This window comes from Lepidochelys kempii, chromosome 1 (genome assembly GCF_965140265.1).
Source record: "Lepidochelys kempii isolate rLepKem1 chromosome 1, rLepKem1.hap2, whole genome shotgun sequence".
Taxonomy (NCBI): Eukaryota; Metazoa; Chordata; order Testudines; family Cheloniidae; genus Lepidochelys; species Lepidochelys kempii.
The window spans coordinates 149700807-149719203 of record NC_133256.1 but is presented as its reverse complement, the minus strand read 5'-3'; the positions used below and the strand labels follow the sequence as shown (position 1 = coordinate 149719203).

Below are 18397 nucleotides of genomic sequence, written 5' to 3'. Positions count from 1 at the left end.
CATTAAAATAGTTGGCTCATGCTGTGCATTACTAAAGCTAATAGTATTTTCAAGATAGAATTGTACACAGACTAGCTCAATCAATTCATTTCCATGCAGAAATTGCCACTTGTTTTAGACAGGTTTTCAGACTGCTCGCTTATTACTTACGTGCCCCCTTTATTAATTCATTTAACTGAATGAAATGCTGAACTCAGAGGAAATCTGACCTAAAGAATTGTTTGTTTATGGTAAAAATATCACTTCACCTCTTCACTCCTTTTCCTGTTTACATAGGGGTGGAGGTGACGATGATTCTTTGCGTCTCTTTTCTGGTTCATCAGACAGGTCTTTGAGGTCCAGTCCTTTTCTCTTAAAACTTCTCTTGACAGAGTCTGTCCATTGAAACTGTGGTTTTGCACATCTTTTCTTGACGTCCTCTTCTTCCCAGGCTTTCTTTGCTGGTTGTTTTCTCCGATTTTTATCACGTGTCCAGCCTACCTCAAATGTGCACATTCCAACTTATCACTATTATATGTCTTACAGTAAAAATATATTGGAAATAAATATCACAGCATATTTGTATACCAGCGTTGGCCTAAATTAACACAGATATAAAGAAATTCACTTTTTTTTTCCAGGTCAACTTAGAGAGTGATTAATTAATTTAAAATGAAAGTGCTGAGATTAGTTGTGTTGTTTTTGGCATAATTGCGACCATCATGTTAACCACTAATAAGTATGGTTATGATAACATATGCACATTTCTAGGACATCATGAGGTATCACCCAGTGCTTTTAATTTCACATGGTGTAATTAGTTTACAATAACCATATCCCCGGAGGTTAGTTGAACAGTTTTGTGAAAAATAACTTCAGTGTTGAATAAATATTATGTGAAAGTTATTGTGATCATTGCAAAATCCTGATCACAGCAAGAAGGCTTCAAATGAGGGAAACTTGCTGTAATGAATTTAGCGCATTACAGACTTGGGGAAATAATTAGGAGGTTCCTTCAGTTTTACAGAGTAAGTTTACAAAACATTTAGCTCCTTCCGCTGCAGTATATGGATATAATAAAAATGGCTTGTCATACCATTAACTTGACATTGTATTTAAGAAAAGCATGTAAATTTTTCCCATCCATCCTGCTTTGGATTTCTGTAAAATAGCCTCACAGTCACCCATTCTATGTGCAGTCAGAAAGTTTTTACCTGTATGGCCCCCTATCAGGTAAAACAGGCTGAAGCTCAGTGGGATGTTTTAAAATACCCTGTTTCACAGAAGAGTTGTAGATATACTAACTATCTTTTGTTGTTTGCATGTTTTGTTTTCTCCAGTTCTGAGGTGAAATCAGTGTCCTTTAATGACTGGATAATGAAGGCACATTCCTGTTAATTTTGTTGTTTAGAGAGAGCATTCATCCATATATCTGTAGTTAATAGTCTCACTTCTCAGTACAATAGAGGTACTATAAAATGTATTTGCCTGATTTAAACTCTGTTTCCTTCCTACAAGTTTGGAAAATCAATCCATCCACATGCAAATGCATGGACACACTCTCAAAAGCTAGGTTTCCTTCCCTCAAGTAATCCTCACTACAGTCAGTCAGTCTTATTTAAATTAGTGAAATTGGACATCTTTGCACAGCCCTCATTGCGACACACTGCAGTGACCTTCCTTCATGTCAGTTTTTCCTAGATGTCTTCCTGAATGGTTGTCAGTTTCTCTCTCCCTCTCTTAATCTGAGTACTTAGAATTAGTTTTGAAAACTCAGTAATATAGTATTGTCCACAAAAATAGTATATTTACACTTAAAAAAAACAAGAAAAATTCAGTAGCTAATAAAATGTATTCCTGTTCTCCCCCACATCTCTTTGTTTGTATCATGTTTCCCTGCCCCCACCCTTTGTCTATTTTGTGTCTGCAAACTTAGGTCTTTGAGGTGCTTCTTCCTCTGTGTTTGCACAGTGCCTAGGACATTTTGGGTCTTATGGTAATATAAACAATAAATAAAATTAATTCAGAATGTAGAGTAAGTCACATAGCTTTTCAGTTTTTTATTAAGTAATAGTGCTCAGGCTTGGCTTCTGATTCCACAGTGACCACATCACACTCCAGAGTAACCTTCAAGGTAACTTAAGACAGTGGCTGTATAACATTGTCTTGTCCTTGGCAAGTCATTTCATCCTTCTCAATGTGAGTGTCCACACACGTCACATTCACTTAGCACAATAATCCATTTGGCTCAGGTTCTTAGAATTATCTCCCTACCCCCAGGTTTTCCTGCTACTTCCTTTTAAGTATCACCTCTGTTAACTGGGTACCAATCTGCTGATGCTGTGTCTTCTTGCAGAGACTCAGATCCCAGGCACATGATTAGACTTACAAGTCTTCAGTGCATGCCTCAGAAATAGTTTTAACAATAATAATACCTAGCTCTTATATAGCACTCTTCATCTGTAGCTCCCAAAGTACATTACAAAGGAGGTAAGCATCATTATCCATGTTAGGAAACTAAGGTACAGAGTGGGGAAGTGATTTGCCTGAAGCCACTCAGCAGGCCGGTAGCAGAGCTGGGATGAGAACACAGGTCCCCTGAGTTGCAGTCCAGTGCTCTAGCCACTAGACTGCACTGCCCACAATATGATTGTTCATTTATCCAAAATACCCTCTCTCTCAGTAATTTAGCTACCTAAATCAGATCATGACTCTGCACCATGTCCAGGCCTGTAAATGCACCACAGGCCTTCCTGGTCCGGTAGGTTGATTCTATTGGTTACATGCCCGTAAATTGTCCAGCTACCCTGCCTGGGTATAAATGTTTTCAGGATTAAATGTAAATAGAAATCTGTCACTGCATCTGAAAATAGTAACACTGATTTAAATATGCAGGATCTTTATGAACTAGTAACTGATGAGAGCCTGTACAATTGATCCAGTTACTACTTGTTACAGCAACAGCATCTTCTCATTGTCTAACCTCTACAGCATCTCTTCCTCATGTTGCAGTTTTGCTAGCTCCAACTCACTTGCTGTTGTCAGGGCTCACATGTTTTACACTATTACCTGTTTTGTTTCTTTATCCACCTACTTGCCTTGGTCTTCAAATATTTATATCCAGGATATGGTAGCATGCAATAAGGAGTGTGATATTGTGAGTCATATGAATAGTAGATTAATGTTTGGATCATAGGCAATTTCTTTTGTGCATTGAGTACCTTTCTAACTGAGAAGATTTTCACTTTTAACCTTTGATTTTAAAAAAATGGAAATATGTATCTTATTGTAAATGCAGCATTGTTGTAGCCATATTGGTCACAGGATATTGGAGACACAAGATGGGTGAGGTAATATCTTATCTTCTATTGGACCAACTTCTGTAATTGGCCCAATAAAAATATTACCTCATCCATCTTGTCTCTCTTATTGTAAAGATATTTAACAGGCTTTCCATGTTTAAATCTACAATTACATTCAGCATATTAAGGAAAGTGATTAAAACACTGGGATACCCTTCAAAAATGTCACCTCCTGTTTCAAAGTACACTTTGAAGAACATTCATTTGTGAAGCTCTTTCATTAGAGAACTCATTTGATCACATTTCAATTCCAGTGAATTTCACTCCTTGAATGTGACATTGAAGTGTAAGAATTTTTTTCTCCCTTTTTTCCCATTAGATCAGGAACAAACCATACGTCCTCTCTGTGAATCTGTCCTGCATCGCTCCAGCAGTAAGGAGTTTGCTTTCTATCTTCCACTGAAGCAGACACAAGGTATGTGGCTTCCTGTTTATATGCTATTGTGGTTCTACAAGGTGTCATCTTTTACAGACCTTGAAATATATAGGAAGTTACATTGTGTATATAAACAAAATTTTAAAAGTTTGAGAAGTTTGCACTACGATATATTGAGTTGGACTTCACTGGGACTAGGAATTCATCCTAAATCAGTGAGCCAGTGGCCAACACCTTATATTTCATAGGAAAGAATTACACCTATCCCTGAAACTGTGGCTTGCCAGTTGTGCAGTGCTGTATGTGGCAGAAACAGACATTCCTTCCTTACCCTTTAATAATCATATTACACCACGAAGCATGACATTTGATTATCCCATTTTAGGAAGGAAGGCTACAAATGTTGTTGTTGATATGTAAAAGAAACAAGAGGTCCCTGCATTTTTTTCTAGAATGTGGCTAACTAACCAAAACAATGAGTGTAAGACCCCTTGAAAAATAGTGTCATATTGTTTACATGAAGCAAGTGCTTTTAATGGAGGAGGATAAATTCATTTAAGGTAAACCAAGCTATCCTATGTTTGAGCCAAATGGGCAAGGTTACATTTTAAGTCTGTGAAGATTAGTAATAGCATTATACAAAGATACGTGACCTAGTAGGTGGAAAAAGCATCTAGCTGGTAGATCTCCTATTAAAATGTAAACTGAAGGTATAAAAAAACCAACAAAAACAAAAAAAAACTGAACCCAAACAACCTGTTTAGATTCCCAAATTAGTAACATAATATGTGTGTGGAATAAATACAGATCTGTATATCTGAAAAGCACTCTTCATGTGCATGAAAAGTTATTAGTTTAATGTATTTCTCTTGCAACAACACATGGTTTCCCTAACACAGCGTAATGGAGAAGAAGACATTTTAATGAAAAAAGGCACTTTTTAGACAGGGCCGGCATTAGCGGTAGGCTACCCAGGCAACTGCCCAAGGGTGCCATGATCAAGTGGGCACCATGTGGCAGTGCAGAGGTGCACACTGCTGGTATAGTCAGAAGCTTCTCCTGGCTGGCAGGGGAGCGCCACGTTGCGGGGTACCCAGATTTCTCCCTGCTTCCTCCTGGCGGAGGAAAAAGGGGAGGGGGAACAGTGACTCACAGATACTGCTGCCCCCCCACTGATGTTCCTCCACGCCTCCCTAAGGGCTGTGAGGGTGGAAGTGAGGAGAAATAATAAGAGCTCTGTTCATCCAGGTGACTTTCCACACCAGGGCTGATGCTCACCTGTCCTCCCCTTATGCAGCCAGGTGGGGAAAGTGACCTGGATTCAGGCAGCCCTGACATGACTCCTTGCTCCCCCCACCCCTCACAGCCGCCTAGGGGTGCACAGAGGAGAAGTGTTCAAGGGAGGGAGAGAGCAGCAATGCCAGCTGCTCTGCATCAAGGTCAGTTTAACCCACATGGGTGCAGGAGATGGGGTGCAGGGGTTGAGCTGAAGGAGGCACAGTGTAGGGGTTGGGGCAAAGCGGAGGTGGGGAGCTCACAGGGCAATGGGGGGCACCCATGGGGGCTGGGGTGCCAAAATACAAGTTTGCCCAGGGTGCCTTTTTCCCTTAAGACTGGCTTTGTTTTTGATAAATCATCCATTTAAAGGGATCAGTTAAGGAGAAAGCAGGAGAAAAGAATTTCCTGAAGTAAAATAATTTAACAATTGAAAGTTCCCCTTATATTAGTTCATATAACACTAAAGAAAGCAAGAAATAGCCTTTAGAATCACTCAGCTGTATTTAAGCATGTATATTCCTTCATCCCTTCTTTTTTCCCAAGGCACTTTGTCCATTGAAAGCTATTATTTTCTGTATTTTCCTACACTGTTTGATATTTTCAACTATTTCAGAGAAATCTGGAAACTAGAACTTAGACTTGCCAGGAATTAAAAGTAAATCTTTCAGTTATGTCTTTATGTGCAATGTTTTAATTTTTACTTATGCCTTCTAACTGATATAGGATCTGAAAGTAATTTATTACCTTTACTTTTGTAAATTTTACAAACATTTATATACGAGTTGTACATTAATAGCAACTTGTTTCCTGAAGTTATTCTGCAATATGGAGCAATCTTGTGGTTAGTTCAGGATGAATTCATAATTTAAGGGATTTCAGTAATAATTGCAGGTCTTTCATAATGTGATAGTGTCATCTTTTGCTCTAATGTTAATATAAAAACAATGGTCTATCCCACATCCCAGAAATGATGGAAAGATTTCTGTATTTATTCAAGCCATTTAAATGCTTTTTCAAAACAGGGTCTTTGGGTAGGTCACGTTGTAAATTATGCTTTTCAATTTCAAATTGTACAAGGCATTTTATTAGATTATGAACCTTAAACTTTTTTCTCTAACTCGTGTTTCATACAGTTGTATATGTGTGTGTGTCTATCTCTATCATTATGTAACCATACACATTCACATAAATGCTGTATATCAGGGGTGGCCAAACCTTTTGGCCCAAGGACCACATCTGGGTGGGGAAATTGTATGCAGGGCCATGAATGTAGGGCTGGGACAAGGGGTTGGGGTGTAGGAGGGGGCCCAGGGCAGGGGGTTAGGGGGCTCCAGGGCAGGGAGTTGGGGTGCAGGAGGCGTTCGGGTTGCGGGCTCCGGCCTGATGCCGCTTACCTTGAGCAGGTCCGGGGTGGCAGTGGCACTCAGCGGGGCTAAGGCAAGCTCGCTGCCTGCCCTGGCCCCACGCCGCTCCCGGAGGAGGCCAGCATGTCCGGCAGTGGCTTCTGGGTGTGGGATGGGGCAGGTGGCTCCACTGCGCGTGGCCCTCGCCTGTGGGTACCACCCCCAAAGCTCCTATTGGCTGCAGTTCCCCATTCCCGGCCAATGGGAGCTGTGGTGGGGGGGGGTGATACCCGCAGGCTAGGGCAGTGCATGGAGCCCTCTGCCCTCCCCTCCCACCCAGGGGTTGCAGGGATGTAATGCTGGCTGCTTCCGGGAGTGGCGCGGAGCCAGGGCAGGCAGGGAGCCTGCCTTAGCCCCCACTGCACCATGGGGCTGGCAATCCTGCGGGCCACATTGAAAGCCCTGATTGGCCAGATCCAGCCCGCGGGCCGTAGTTTGCCCTCCCCTGCTCTATATGGAATTAAACCAAATAATTTAGCCTTTGGAGAAATACAAACTAAAGCCTGTATCAGCTTCTCCTGGAAATAGCCATAGTGGGTCCTATGGAAAAAGGAAATGTGAGATTAACCACTCAGTTTCCTCCAAATTTTGTCACAGTTTGGGTATTTCTTGACATGTATTTTGCTTCCCCTTCTAGCTAACAGCTATTGGGAAGGAGGTTGCAAGTTGCTGTTCTCTTATTTTATTTATTTTTCTCTGCTTGGAGGTCTCTGTCATATACTTCTGTACCAGATATGGACTGGCTTGACATCAGAAAAGTCACCCTTCTTGCAGTCCCATGCAAAGCCATATAAAACTTCTCATGTGAATTTATCATGGGAAACAGATATTCAAGATATAATTGCCTCACAGATTGAAGTTAGGCCATACAGTAGGTTTCATCACTGTCTCATGATTTCTAACTAACCACCCCAGGTACAGTACTTCAGAGCAATTAAACTATACAAATCCTCCTCAGGGGAGGCTATTATTTCATATAACTTAGTCTCCTTTCTCTAGTTTCTAACACAGAGAAACCAAGTATTCAGTTATTTCAGTATGTTTTGGCTCTTGATAAAAAATTAGATTTCCTGATTTCAATAGGGATAGAAACTGAAAAGACCATTAATCATAAATTAGAATAACCTGCTGATGGTGATCCATGTATTAACTGCTGTGGGTGGATAGACTGACTCAGAGCATGTCCTTGCATAGGTAGAAAAACCCTGTTCCTTATTTAGTGATATTTTAATAACCAAAACTCAGTTGAAATAGGGTGCTTTTGCCCTATAATGAATCAAAGCTCTATATCTAGACCTAAATTAGCCATGGCAAGTTATCTGCACACTCATTCTTTGGATATAGCCAAAAAATTCAGAAACTATCCCCAATATCAAAAAATCAAATTTTTATAAAATATTTTTAGGTGGAAGGACAATTGGCACAGAATTTACATGCATTCTCCAAAGCTGTATCTACATTGTTGCATTTCTTTCATGGAGTCTCATTTTATGTATTTTAAATCCTCCAGGCTTAAAAGTTTTCTGTCTAGATCCCTCATTGAGTTTTGAGTAGAACAGTTTGCAGGAAGCAATTTTGGACACTTCCATCTACTTTAATATTTTACTATAGCTGTTTAAAATAACAATCCGCATGAGTTAGGGGGAAAGAAATACAAAGACAAACTTTATTTACGGAGTCCAAAGATACAATTTTCAAAAGCACCCCAATAACTTTGAAACCAAGATCCCATTTTCAAATATGACTTATGTACCTAGGCTGCTAAATCTTACTGAAAGTCAATTTTCCCTTTTGAATATGGTACTTAAACACCAAAGTCACTTAGCTATATTTGAAAATTACCCTAGCACTACAAAAATAGAAAAGAAGATGGAACTTCTTTGCAAGACTTTGGAGACAGAGGGCCACAATAAGATCCAGCACTTGTTTTAAGTGTGGCTATATATTAGATTTTTATTTAATCTCTGGTTTATTTTCTGGTTTTAGCTGAGCAGTAGCTGTTATAAGATTAAATTATGTGATTATATTGCTAATGGGGGAGGGGAGAGACACACACACACACACACATACCATATCTTAAGGCACAGGCACCAGAGGCAGTATTGAAACTGAGCTTTCTACTTTAACGTTGCACTAAATGACTTCTGAGGGCTTGATTTCTCAACTATTGTTTTGAATTAATGTTCAGTTTTTTTGCATTGAGTTGTTCTGAAGCTTTTTTTACATAAAACATTGTATTGACTTTTTTTTTTAATAAGCAAAGAAAGTGTAACCTATTACAATGAGATTAAGAATGCTGTAGCAAATACAAGCACAGAAGTTAAGCAAAGGTCAAATCTCTATACAGTAGGCATACAGTAACTAATTTAAAGATTCTTGTCCAGAACAAACATTTTTGTACAATAGAGTGGCTCAAATATTAAATTAAACAAGAAAAACTTGAAGGTTTGTCTTAAATGGGCCCCCAGAGGGTCTCCTAATCATATCACTTTGAGCCCTAAATGGCATACAAGAATACAGCATACTCTGACGTCCACTCATGCTGCCACTTTGTGTTCCTGAATTTAAGCTTTGATTTTTTTTATTAGTGAAGGGTGAGGTCTTCTCCCCTGATCCAGACCTTTTACGCTGGGTAAAAGGGCCTGAGTGGTATAAAAGAGCCCTAAAAGCCCTTATCCCAGCTCGGAGAGGATTCCCCTAGCGCAGGCATTGCAGGGGACAACCATAAGACTATCCTCTGAGCTTTGACAAGCCTTGACATGAGGGAGCAGAGCTGGAGCATACAGTGCTAAGGAGATTCTGGGCAGTGCCATGGTCTCAGCGCAGCCCATGAGGCTGCTGTAAATTAGACAGGCCCCCAAGGCTAAATATATGCTTGGGGCCTCTACTGCCCTTGGAGCAGCCCAGGATAGGAAGGGCACACGAGTAGCTTGAAGCGATTTGTCACAGGCTCTGGGGTGAAAGCCAGACCAGAGAGGTGTTGTGTCACCTCTTACCCTGTAACCCTGGTGGCCTTACAATGCTTTGCTACTGGAGCTCTCTGCCTGGGATGCTCATAGTCAGTATTACAGCATGCAGGTCACACCCTACGTGTCTGTGTGCTAGACAGCCCTGGTTCAGCACCTTTGGCCCAGCAGCCTGTTCACAGCCCCACTCTGGTTTCCACCAGCCTCGGTAACAACCAGCAAGGTGACCCCGACACATTCCAAGTCCCAGATTTTCCCAATACCATGTGTTCTGCAATGTCTAGCCCTCTTCTGGACAGTTCAGAGAAATAATAAGATCCGTTTGTTCCTGTAAAGAGACAAAAGTACATTAGTGCTTATTAATTTAACTGGGTAAATCTACCCTTCCCTGCAAACAGAGCTCTGATTTGGTTTATAGTAAAAATAAAAAAAATATTGAGGCCACATTTGAAGTGATGCCAAATAAAAGAAAAAAAAGTTAGAAATGGTTACAACAAATAAAAGTGAAAACACATATGTAAAAGGTCTAAAATAAATCTAGTAAGGTATAGGTTTTGTTCAAGTTGGGTTCTTTCACCAGTCATTTTTCTTCCCAGCGATTTTCCCTTGGTCAGGATCTTCCACAGAAGTACAAGATGCTGGCTTCTCTTATCTGCTTGGGTGAAAAATCTTTGTGTAAGTGGGTTTCTCACCTATATTCATTTTCCAGAGACTTCAACTTCCCCCTTGGTAGAAGGACCCATCTTTCTCAGCTTGTAAAAGCTCTGTTCCCTTGTGTCTGTCTAGTGATGGATGCCACAGATGGCTTCTGTCTCTGCTTATGTCCAGTTCAACTACTTTGTTTCAAGAGGCAGGATGACCTCAACCTGTTTTTCTCTTCCTGTGGCCTTCCCTTCCCTCTGTATATAAATGGGGCTTCCATCCTTTTGATTCCATAATGCTTAACTTACATATGAGACAGGTAAATAAATACCTGCCTTTTCTCCTGTCTAGGAGGAAACCTGTTTCTCCCTGATTGGCCAGACTTTAAAGCATAGTATCATGAAGTATCCATATTTCCTCATATTGTGTTAATACATAAACTTCACAATGGTGTTAATCATCAGTGTGGCATTAGCTTTCTGAAAAGACTTCACTCTATACACTTTTGTAATACAGTAATATTGACATACACTCAGTTGATTCAATTGTTTATCACTTGAGGTTCAGCCCCTCTTGTCTTTATAGACCAGTAAACTTTTGCAACATATTCTGTGGAAAATAAATGCTTTGATAAATAAAAGCTTCCCTTACCTGCTGGGACAGACACCATGCTGTCTCCTCCCCCATTTTGTTTTTTTTTTTTTAAACATGCACATATGGGCATAGGCGACTAGTAACTACTGATATTAAGGGGGCACAATTTAAAGGTTTTGGTGGTATGCAGCAGGGTTCAAGGCAGGAACTCATGAGACAAAGGAGTTTTGTTTTCTAGCGCTACTTTTGATGTCATGTTTTACGATACTATGTAATAGCAGATGGAGACTGTTCTAAAAAAGAGCTACACATGAAGAAAACTGTGATTGCATGTTTCCTACGTGGATTAAAAATCTTAAGAAAGGTGTCCTAACATAGGCCTAGCATTTAGGCTGATTTGTACATTGCTGGCTCTGACACTTCAGATTCTTAAAAAAAGAGCACTTACAGAACTGCTTATGCATTCTGTCATTTGCTTCTTTGGTATGCTCACTGTTACCTTAGAATAAATGGCAAGAATCAATCTTATGAATAAATATATCTCCAACATAACGCCAGCACAACTGCATACAGCTTTATAATTACAGACAAAGCAAGTGAGGTTTTGATAGAAAAATAATCCATCTTTATTTTAGTAAAAAATACTGTTTGGAGTGAAGTCCCATCCCTTGTTCACATTCCCAAGCACTAAGATAACAAATTATTTATATTAGCACACTAGGTGCATATTAATCTCATAGGCAGTGTCAAGGAATTATCCTGATTCTAGTGGCAAAGATGCAAGCACGTTAAACCGGTAAACAGCACAGAATGCAAGCGTTGCCACTGGGGTGAAAGCTCTGAATAATAGTGGCAGCTTAGCCCTCCAACAAGTTTGCATTTCCCAGAAAAGTTTCTGCAGCTGTTCAGAGAGACAATCGTTTTACCTGCACTTTGTGGTTTAGAGAAATTCAATGGAAGATGGCTGCCAAGAGACATACACTGTCTCGCAGCGTGCAAGCAGGCAGTGAAGTACACTGCTAGGTAGAATTTGTGTGGGGAGAGTGCCCAGCAGATTGGACAATAGAATGGGGACTTAGAAGCAAATTAGCAAGGTCTTGCTCAGACAGTGCACAAAAATGTGTCATTTATTTGCTATCTAGCTGGCTTTGAACCCTGCTAAAGTGAATGATAATTTTATGCCCTTGAGCTGCTATATCTCCATCAAACCAATGAGACAGCTGATCCATCTTTACTTATATATTACTTATTTAAAAAGACCAGCCAGGGGCTAAAAATGTAAGAGACTGTTTTCCTGTAACAACAGCTATATAAATGGGGATACCAGGCCAAGACGCTTATTTCAGTGATCCAGAACTCTGGTCTATTTCATAGATTTGGGCTTCATTCTCCACTGTGCCCAAGTGGAAAGATCCCCCAAGGACCTTAAGCCAGTTGAGAACTGGGTATATCAGAGCCTAGCTCTGCCTCCTCCCCTTCCCTCACATGCTCTGTCTCCTCCTTGCCTCCGAGAAGCCTTTGCTTTCCCTTATGCTACACAATGGGTTCCGGCACAGTAGGTGGCAGATGCAGAAGGCAGCAGAACCATCACTGCCACTGGGGAGAGTCCTTTGGCTGTTTCAAGTTCACTCCGTGCTGCATAAGCAGAGAGCTGTCCCTTAGGTCAGTAGTACTCAGAACGGATAATGGTGTGATCATCTTAGGCCAGGTTTACCTCCTCTGTCACCACTGACCTGCTACTTTCTGTTTGGCTTTGGGAGCAGAGGAGATCTATTGCATCTCTCCACCAAGTCACCAGGTTTTCCTTAGCATCCCAGTTTTTGGACACCTATTGCGTTGCTCAGTCACTTCAATTATACATTTGACCTGCTTGCTTTATGGCTTAAGCCTTAAATTCCTCTTTTCATTTTAGTTTCTGTTACACTAAAGTGCAGGGAACAAACAATAACTGTATGTTTGCTGAGGATTTCTGGAACAATGTAAGCCATAAGGTATTTTTGCAGCAGTACAGAAAAAGAATTCAATCTACTAGGCCAGTTTGACCCTGATGTAATTTCACTGACACCAGTGAAATTACAACTGTCAAGGTTCCTTCCCCACTCTGAACTCTAGGGTACAGATGTCGGGACCTGCATGAAAACCTCCTAAGTTTACTTTTACCAGCTTAGGTTAAAACTTCCCCAAGGTACAAACTATTTTACCCTTTGCCCTTGGACTTCCACTGCCACCACCAAACTTTATCTGGGTTCCTGAGAAAACATTGTTTGGAAACGTCTTTCCCCCCAAAAATCCTCCCAACCCTTGCACCCCACTTCCTGTGGAAGGTTTGGTAAAAATCCTCACCAATTTGCATAGGTGACCACAGACCCAACCCCTTGGATCTTAGGGCAATGAAAAAGCATTCAGTTTCCTTACAAGAAGACTTTTAATAGAAGTAGAAAAGAATCACCTCTGTAGAATCATGATGGTAAATACCTTACAGGGTAATTAGATTCAAAACATAGAGAATCCCTTTAGGCAAAACCTTAAGTTACAAAAAAGAAACACAGACAGGAATATTTTCTCAGCCATTTAAAGCAATCATAATCTAACACATACCTAGCTAGATTACTTACTAAGTTCTAAGACTCCATTCCTGTTCTGTCCCCAGCAAAAGCATCACACAGACAGACCCAGACCCTTTGTTTTTCTCCCTCTTCCCAGCTTTTGAAAGTATCTTGTCTCCTCATTGGTTATTTTCTTCAGGTGCCAGCTAGGTTACCTTTAGCTTCTTAACCCTTTACAGGTGAAAGGATTTTTCCTCTGGCCAGGAGGGATTTTAAAGGTGATTACCCTTCCCTTTATATTTATGACAACAACAGATTAATTATACCCCTAGCTTTCAAAGTGCAACAGTATGTGATATTTTTCAGTACATCAAAGTATACAATACAGTAGTGTACCTTCCAATATCCCACTGTACACAATATGCCATACCTTCCAACCCACCACTGTGTACAATACAGCATACCTTCTAATACCCATTATGTATACAGTGGATGAAGTGAGCTGTAGCTCACGAAAGCTTATGCTCAAATAAATTGGTTAGTCTCTAAGTGCCACAAATACTCCTTTTCTTTTTGCGAATACAGACTAACACGGCTGCTACTCTGAAATCTGTATACAGTATTTTCAGAGCTTGTAATTTGTAAGCCCCTATTAGGTATTGATGTATTGTAATAGAAATAATATTGAAGTATGTATCCATGTAACACTCAGCAACTGCAGGGATGGGTGCAGTAAGGTGATACTCAGGATTGGTGCACACCTGTTGTGTACTTTGCACCTTGTGGGAGAGAGCAGCTGACAACACTTTGTCCTTATCCTTTCTTGGTAAACTCTTTGCAGAGAAAACATTGCCATGAATGCTACTTTCTGTATTTCCAATGTGAGCTGGAAGTGGCTCTCTTGTTACATAGCAAGACCTATAGCTACTATGGGAATAGGGCGCATATGCTGTAGACCTACAGAAACCAGAGTGCTAATGCAAACAAACCACCTGACCTGTCCAAACTTCTTCAATCAAAAGACTTTACATATGAAATGAGGTGCCATCTCAGAATGTGCTGCTAAGGGAATAGCGTGAAAGGAGTCCATCGGCTAAACATGCTTTACAGCTTTTCCAGCATTAGATACAAATCACACTCCCAGCAAAAACAGGAGAGAGGTTTGTGGCTCTCAGAGGAGCCTACAGTCAGCAACTGCTTCTGTCACAAGACTACAAGAGAGGGTGAATAATGAAAACCAAAAGACATGTTGCTGGAAAACACACCCACAGCCCTGCTTACTACACGATAGAGCAATTTCCCTCTTTAAAGCCTATACCTGAGGGAAGTATGGAGTGTGGGGATATGGCATTGACCCACCCTGTCTAGACTAGGAAATAGATTGTATTGAAAAACGTGATAGTTTAAGCATGTTAGCAAACATGTTTTTAAACACTGCCTATTGTCCCAGTTTAGACCTGCCCATTCAGAAGAGGGGCAAGGAAACAAGGAAGGGGCACTGGGCATGTTAGACAGTCCCAGTTCAAACCATTTGAGCATCCAACCAGAGCACTCAAGCCGTTATATTCCAGCCTAAAGATTCAGCTGGCCCATGGCCTTGAGCTGCTCTTTTCAACCCCAATAGTGGCCTTAGCAAGGTGAAGTTCACTTGTCTGCAGACACGATGGCATGAACAGAAAATCTGTGGGAATTGTGGTCCTATCATAATAATCCTAAGGAATTCATCATGCAAGGGAGGAAATCCAGGGTATTTTAATTCTGACCTGGGGTTCTGAGAGGGTAATGGAGTGAGCAAGCATTCACCCCTGGGCTACCACTACATACACAGACTCTACCCCACTCTTTTCTTACAAGCCAGAGAGGTGCTCAGTGCTTCTCTTTGTTTCAATCTTTAAAAACAAAAACAAAAAACAGATGCCCATCCATCCAGGCCACATGGCTGTTTCCTTACTACAGCCACCCTCCACCCACCAGACTCCCAGCCATGGTCTATGCTGTCCCCCGTCCTCCCCCCACGATCATTCCCAGTGTCCACAGCGCCCCCCCCCCGTTCCTCCCTCCCATCCCCCATGGATTTATTTCTCCCCCAAATACCCCCCCCACATACACACACACTGCTAGCCCCGGCCCTGCTACCCTCCCAGATGCCCATCCATTCAGGCCACATGGCTGTTGCCTTGCTGCAGCCACCCCGCCCCACCTGACTCCCAGCCTTGGCCTATGCTGTCCCCGTTTTCCCCCACGATCCCCACAATCATCCCCAGCAGCTCCCCCTTCCTCCCTCCCTCCCTCCCCTGAGCCTCTTACCCTGAGGCAGGGCAGGGCAAGCAGCCACAGAGCACAGACAAGATACTCTCCTTCTGACCTGAGGCAGGTACCTAAGCACAGCTGTATCTCCCTACCCCCTCTGGAATGTGCCCCCCCAGGTGTCTGGGGAGGGGCATATGACCATTCCTGCCCCTCCCTAGCATCGCCTCTGTATGTGGGCTGTTGTTTGCATACTTGTAGTGAGCCATGTTGCTGTTTGTACATGGTCCCCAAAGCCTGTGCACAGAGCTGCCCCCTGGCTGGAGGAACAACCAGCTCTGACACCCCCACATAGCTGTTACTCCCACCTCCTCTGATCAACTGTCACATTCCAACCGCCACAGAACCTTTGGCCTCTAACGTTCCATCTGGCTCTCACAGGGCCCAGTGATTGAACCTGGTGTTATTTTAAACAAAAAGAGCTCTCAGCTGTACTTGTAGCTGTTTCCATTGCTTGACACTGAGTCAGAGACATTGTAGACTTCAGAGTCACACACAGAATGGCAATCCTGGAAGATTAATGCTGATTGGTGCAGGTGCAAATGAGGAAGTATGCTACAGTGAGGGGCTGTGTGTGTTTGGTGTTATTGTTGGTGCTGGTCGTAGTGTTGTATGGGTAATTTTAAAGAACTGTGACAGATGGGCCAAATAATCCATTATCTGTTCAGTCTCCTTCAGACAACCAATGTAATTGTTGGATGCAAATTAGCTGATTGGGCTGCAAGTGGCCCATGGACTGCAGGTTGAGAACCACTGTTGTAGATGTTTCCACTGCTTCACATTGACTCAACAGACATTCTAGGCTTCAGAGTGACTGTGCTGGGATCTTATGATGTAGATTACATATATGCTTTCAGTGCTCTGCTGAATAGGAATGGGATTAATCACATGCTTAAAGTTAAGAATGTACTTAATTGCTTCAGTGAATCAGGGCCTAAATATTCACCAAAACATTTATTTATATTATATATAATATAATTTCACTATGCCCACAAGATATTAAACTTATCCTAAACCCAATAATACCATAACTCTAGCTTTTAACAAATGGAGTCATTTAAATCGTTCACTGTAGGGAAGGATTAATTTAATTAAAATGAACATCATATCCACATTATTCTACCACTTTAATTCTCTTCCCTGGATATTCAATCATACTTCTAATAGAATTAACCAACTATTCAAAACATTTTTATGGGGGAGATAAATTATTCAAATTCTCATTAAAAATTTGTATCTTTTAGTTACAAAAGAGAATTTAGATTCCCCAATTTACTTTTCTGTCATAAAGCCTTTATGATTAGACAAGTCCTATTTTGGTTTGATGAAATTTCTGGTGTTGAACCTGTCCGGATGCATTTAGGGAAGAGGCTGCTTCTGCTGCTACCTCTCACCATGCCTTTAGGTTTTAGGACTGCTAGAATAATAATTTTTCCATTCTATCCACGGTAACTCATGCCCATGATATACGGTTCTCAGTGTTTAAAATATTTATGCTAAAACCTTATACACTTAAAAAGAGACCAATCTGAAATCCTCCATCATTAGAAATAATTGATGATGGCATTTTGGCCTGGTTGGATTTGAAAAAATAAATATAGGTTTAAGCAATATTTTCCTTCCTTTGAAGAGTCACATCATTATCAGTCTGAGGAAAAAATCAGTTTAGGCAATAATGGTGAATGTGTGGTGCTTCAAATAGAAAAAGATGCTTTAATGACAAGTATAACTAAGGCATTGTCACTATTAAAATGTATAGTATATATATGGCTTGGAAATTATGGTATATAGTAGATAGGATTTTAACCTCATGTATAGGCTAGAATTAGGATAGCCTTAGAGAAATATGGAGGAGAGATTTAGCGTTACAATTAGATCAGAAACATTCGAATCAATACGTTAATATTAAAAGGTCATCAACTCCTGCAACAGAATATCATTAATTGGACACAGAGGTTTATGTTAGCAACATTTATAAAATCCTCTAATACAGTTGTGGTCACTTGTTATATTACTGTCTTGTGGGAAAGGGGAGAAACTGAAGGTATTTCTTCTACAGAGCACTAACCCATTTAGAGTATCATGACTGCAAATGTTGGAGATAGGTTCAACTTTCTAGAACTCTGCCAAATTCTAATTTCTGGAATGAGGAAGCAAATTTGCTCTGTAGTGGTCTAGGCGTAAGCATCTAACACTGCTTAGTTTATTATTAAAACAATTTTGATGAATTTAGAAGATGATGCCTGCTCTCCATGGGTGGAACCTTGATTTGCACAACCTATTGTAACTCTCAGAAAATAATTCTAGGTAATGGAAATGAATTAATGGTAGTACTTTAGACTTATGTAACATTATCCAGTTGAGGAGGATTTACTATTATACTAATTTTACAAGTAGGGAAACTGAGACTGTGACTGCACTAAGATTTCACAGTAAGTCAGTTGCAAAACTGGTAATAAAATTGAGAGGTCCATGACTGCAAGCAAATCCATTGTTCTGTCAGAAACCTGTGTAGTTTCTGGTCAGCTCATCTGGTGTGCTGCTATGGACCCCAGGCTTCCATAGAGCCACTAGCCTATCCTAGTCTCTAAGACCCCTGGCCTGAGGCAGGGTTTCCTGGCTTTCCACTCCGTGGCCAGGAGCCTGGAAGCTCTCAGGGTTTGCAGACTCTTGGTTTCACAGCAGGAAGCCCTGGCATGGCAGGACAGCTATGGAGCCACAGACCCTGAAAACCTGAGGTTCTTGGTCCTGGGCAGTCCACATAGCGTTTCCATGATCTGCAGCTCCTTAGCAGCCACACCATGTGGATTGGGAGCTTCAGTTCTAATAGAAGCTTAGTTTCCACCAGCTTATCACAAGGAGTCTGGAAGTTCTCAAAGACTGAGCTGCAGCTGGTGCTTTTAGGTCTAGGCTCCCACATCCACATCAAGGAAACTGGTAGTAC

The 18397-nt window shown here is 41.1% G+C and overlaps 1 protein-coding gene across 3 annotated transcripts in view; it reads left to right on the top strand.

Moving 5' to 3' along the window:
• CFAP47 (cilia and flagella associated protein 47) overlaps positions 1-18397 on the top strand; it is a 636073-nt gene that overhangs the window by 527154 nt on the left and 90522 nt on the right. For all 3 annotated transcript variants that reach the window (XM_073358068.1, XM_073358073.1, XM_073358080.1), the window contains one exon: positions 3661-3756. In XM_073358068.1, coding sequence (XP_073214169.1) covers positions 3661-3756 — 96 coding nt within the window. The remainder of the gene's footprint in view (positions 1-3660; positions 3757-18397) is intronic.